The sequence below is a fragment of the Dipteris shenzhenensis genome, chromosome 8 (assembly GCF_047967505.1).
Source record: "Dipteris shenzhenensis isolate YYH24624 ecotype China chromosome 8, Dip_SZ_1.0, whole genome shotgun sequence".
NCBI classification, from domain to species: domain Eukaryota; kingdom Viridiplantae; phylum Streptophyta; class Polypodiopsida; order Gleicheniales; family Dipteridaceae; genus Dipteris; species Dipteris shenzhenensis.
Window position 1 is genome coordinate 1724225 of NC_141603.1, and position 4936 is coordinate 1729160.

At 44.1% G+C, this 4936-nt stretch overlaps 1 protein-coding gene across 1 annotated transcript; it reads right to left on the reverse strand.

Annotated features, from left to right (window-relative positions):
- Positions 1-1356: 1356 nt before the first annotated feature.
- On the reverse strand, positions 1357-4696 carry LOC147898941 (pentatricopeptide repeat-containing protein At5g27110-like). Its single transcript, XM_087378148.1, has one exon. It carries the CDS (start codon positions 4694-4696, stop codon positions 2084-2086), a length of 2613 nt encoding a protein of 870 aa, XP_087234274.1. The 3' UTR covers positions 1357-2083.
- Positions 4697-4936: the final 240 nt, after the last annotated feature.

The following is a 4936-nucleotide window of genomic DNA, read 5'->3' on the forward strand; positions in this document are numbered from 1 at the left end:
TTAGAGGCCGGTTGCAGTCAATGACTGAAAGGTGTCCGATGCCCATGGAAGTATGGGACACACTGCTTTTTAGGAAGAGTAATCATGAGCACGTTGGAGGCGCTCACCCATATTGGACACTATAGAAGCTTCATGAAAAGCATAATGACTAATCTTGTACCCACCTGGACCTTTGAGAGCCTAAGTAGTAATGTCTATCCATCAAGTCACCTGAGTGTGATCTTCAAGAATGAACAAGCCATCTGCGAACAGACAAATGACCATCCAACTGTCCCCCTTAGAATTAAGGAACACTTTCGAACCTGACAGACTATGAAAGATGGATGTAGTCGTCGATTGTCTGGTGCCAAGGTCTTCTAGCCTGTTTCAGCCTGTCCAATGTCTGGCCAAGTATGCAATATTAGTCCACCAGAGTTTCTTCAGCACCCTCCTCTGATGGTGGTCCCCAACTTTGAACGCATAGTCTTTAATTGGGTGCAGCACATGAATCTTAGTCTCATGGACTGAGGAAGCTTCCCGGTGGCCCCTCAAATAACACAATCTCTTTGAAGACCATGTCTTTGTGCACCACAATCTTCTTGAACGAGGGATTGAATATCTTGCAATGAAATTTTCCGTGTCTGTCTTGAGGGTCTTCACCCTCCATTCTCGAAGGCCTGAGAATATTTCAACAGACCATGTACTAATAGCATGCTATTGAAATCACCAATGAAATAGAGGAAGAATACTGATCCTGATGTCATCTCCCAACTTTAAGTTAGCCCATGGAGGAGCTCATCAGCCATTTAGCGTTAGTGGTTGGCCAATCCACAGACTAAGCCTTTCTCGTCACGTGCCAAAGAGGCCTTTCCTCCTGCTATTGTATCTTGAGGAACTCATCGTGACTAGAGCCCATGCCAGTCACCTATCCTGTATAATGTGACATGATGACCATCATGCATTTTCATGAACGTCACTCTCTCCAAAGAATGGATAAAGAGTACGTCAGAGTAATTGGAACAATTATAGGACAATGTTCCATCAATGCATCTGTCTTTTCAAACGAATTGTCCTTGAAAGTAGAGGAACGTGTGTTGACATCTCAGATCTCAAAATCTTCATAGCTGAAAGAGTGCTCATTAGAATGAAAGCAGAATTGAAACACCTCTCCCACATGTAACTGAGGACAACCTAGACACTTGTTGAAACGTGTGGGCAGTCTCTAGCAGGGAAAAGTGATCCCACATGCTGGCTGCCTGAAAATGCTTCGATGAAAGAAAAAACAGCCAACTTGCTGGAAAATCAGCTGACATGAGCACAGGCCAACCCAAGTCTGTGCACAGCAGGAGGATGGAAACCCGCTCAAGGGTGCACAAAGTGTCATGATTATCGATTGCTGCCCAGTAGGCTGTTCCTACAGTTCCAAACTGATGTATGGGGAGTCGTTGCCCAGCAAAACACTCCTACCAGCAGGTGGTAGACTTAAATATTCTGGTTGAGATACATTAGAATGTTCGCAACATTATTATGCCTGCTTAGCCTCTATGCATGCTCACAATGACATGTCCTGCTTGATTAGCCTCTGTGCATGCCCACCATGCCAAGTCCTGCTTGCGAAACAGAAAATGTCGATGGACCCCAGAACTGCTCATTGCATATTAATCTTGAACACATGTGACAGCATCAACACAGGGAGAAGCCTTGCAAAAATGACCATAGAGACAGATCCTCCATCAGGCTAAAAAATGATGTTCTCAGCATCGAAATTTTCACCAGCCCTCCAAGATAGCATGCAGCCATTGCCTTTTAACCATTCCATTGATGAAAAGCAGATGTTGTGTCGCCTATAAACATTATTTGGTGATATACAACCCATCCCTCAGACCCCGACCTTGTGTTTTCACCCTTCAACTAGAAACACCCGACCAATATGTGACTATCAGTAGAATTCTTCACAGTACTGAAGTGATGAAGACAATGTGCACAGCCCGTATTTCTTCATGAAAACATACTCCATCATTGCCCTTGTTACCTTTCAAGGAATCTTTATCACCGAGCACAGCTGTACTTTAAGGTGCACCCAAAAGATTTAGATGATTTATCACTATAACCAGAAAATATCTTCTTCATTTTCATCTGCCAAAGGATCCAAAACCAGATCAAGATGTGGCACATTTCCTTCCCCCTTTAAAACTGTACTTAGTCTCATTAACTTCGTATGAATCCTATCACTTTGTGAATGGCTTCCTGATCCAACAATAAACTCATGTGCCTCCTTACTAGCCTCCGTCCAAGACCTCCCAGCCTTTTTCCATGCCCCTGCAAGTTTCCTCAGCTCCTGGATTTTATGTAAATCCTCCCACAAGTTAGCATCAGCGTAAAGACTTGACATAAGGGCATATCCTGAAGCTCCTTGAGGATCCAATCGGACAAGTTGATCAAAACACTGCCTGCCTAGCTCCACATTGCCATGATTTCTGCAGGTAGAGAGCAGAGACTTCCAGAGGATAGCATCAGGTGGTATTGCCATGGTTTGTACAACATCTGCTGCTTCCTTCAGCTGCCCTACCCGGCCAAGAAGATCAATCATGCAGCTATAGTGCTCAATACTTGGTGTGATACCATGATATTCAACCATGCATTTGAAGTACCAACAGCCTTCCTTCAACACACCAGCATGACTGCAAGCTGCAAGAATGCTACTGAATACTTCACCAGAAGGCTTCAAGCCTTGTCGTTCCTGCATTCCCTCAAGATATTGCACTGCTAATTTAATGTTTCCATAACGAGCATATCCTGCAACCATGGAACCCCAAGAAGAAATATCCCGATCTGGCAATCCATCAAACACTTTACAGGCCTCATATGGGTTCCCACATTTGGCATACATATCAACGAGGGTGTTCCCTATGACCTCATCTAAGTCGAGTCCAATTCTGAGAATTTCAATGTGTATCAGCCTGCCTTGTGCTACTGCTCCTATGACGCCACATGCTTTCACAATACATGAAAAAGTATAGGCATTGGCCTTAATGCCCTCATCTTGCATGTTTTCAAAAAGCTCAAGAGCCCGAAAAGCCTTTCCATGTGCAGCATATCCTGCAAGCATGGCACCCCAGGACACAACATCTGCATTCGGCGCTTTATCAAATACACTGCGTGCCTCCTCTAAGCTCCCACATTTTGCATACATATCAACAAGGGCACCCACAATGACAACATCTGATTCAAATCCAGACCGTGCAACCTGGTCATATACGAGCCTGCCCTGGCCTATGGCTTTTATGCTACCGCATGCTTTGAGGATGGAGGAATATATTACTACGTTTATCTTTGGGCCCTTGTCCTGCATTTCCTCAAAAAGCTCAAGAGCAAATAAAACATGCCCATGGTCAGCATATCCAGCAATCATTGCACCCCATGAGACTACATCTTGAGAGGCTATATTGTCAAATAGGTTACGTGCCTCCTGTAGCATTCCACATTTTGAATACATGTCAAGAAGGGTATTCGCAATCAGTGTATCTGATTCTAATTCACTCCTAGTGATCTGCTCATGTACTATCCTTCCGTTCCATATATCTCCTAAGTTGCTGCAAGCTTTCATAATGCAATAGAAAATACCTTTATCTGGCTTTACGCCAACCTGCTGCATGTTTTCATAAAATGCAAGAGAGGAAACTCCTTCCCCATTTTGGATATATCCAGCAATCATTGCACCCCATGAAGCCATATTTCTGTTTGGCAAACCATTAAACACTTCACGAGCCTCCTGTGCACTGCCACATTTGGCATACATGTCAACAAGACTATTTCCAATAGCTGTATCCATTTCGAGTCCAATTTTGATAATCTGCCCATATATCAGCCTACCGTACTTCAATGCTCTTATACTGCCACATGCTTTCAAGACGCTCAAAAAGGTGACCCTGCTGGGATTTATTCCCTTCTCGTGCATGTTTACAAACAGTTCAAGAGCAGGAAGACCATGCCCAAGTGTTGCATATCCTGTAATCATCGCACCAAATGATACAATAGTGCGCTTTGACAGTCTATTAAAGACCTCGCGTGCCTCTTCTAAGCTCACGCATTTTGCGTACATGTCAACAAGAGTGTTCCCAATGACAACATCTGAGGCAACGTTGCTTCTGACGATCTGATCATGTATCAGCCTGCCACACTCTAAAGCTCCTATGATGCTGCATGCCTTCAAGATGGACAAAAACAAGACTCTGTCTGGCTTTACGCCTGCCTGCTGCATTTGATTGTACAATATAAGAGCCCTCTCAGCCTCTCCAAATTCTGTACCAGCTGAAATAATTGCAGTCCATGTATGCACGCTTGGTCTGGAGACATTGCAAAATACACTTTCTGCATCTGGCAAGCTGCCACATGAGGCAAATAGGCGGATAAGATGATCCCCCAACACGGTGATTGAATCAAGTCCATTTCTGATCATCAGGGAATAGACTGTCATACCACCTTCCAAGTCTTTCTTTTCTTGGCAACCCTGCAGAAGACCATAGACGACATCCCTGGATACAGGAATCCCTTTGTGGTCCAAAAGGCCCACGCGTTCATTCTCACATGTTTTTGTCAATATAAAATCTCCCCCATAACCTGCCAACCTTGGTGAGCAAACAGAAAGGTATATTAAGCCACGAGACATGCAGATAGAATTCTCCTGTTTCTTAAGAGAAGAAAGGGGAGCAGACATGCGGAGGTACAAGATGTTGGACGGGATAAGCGTGGTGCAACCAACCGTGATACTCTAATTACCCGATATTCTCATTACAATGCGAAAGTAGCTTTGATCCCAGCACAGTGGCACACCTTCTTGCCTTCAAACCGTTCATATGATTCTTTTAGGATCACATATGAGAGTACAAGTACTCGTAAGCACTCAAATGCTCAACAAATAATAGCCACTCTAGAGAAGTCCCCAAATCTCCTAAAG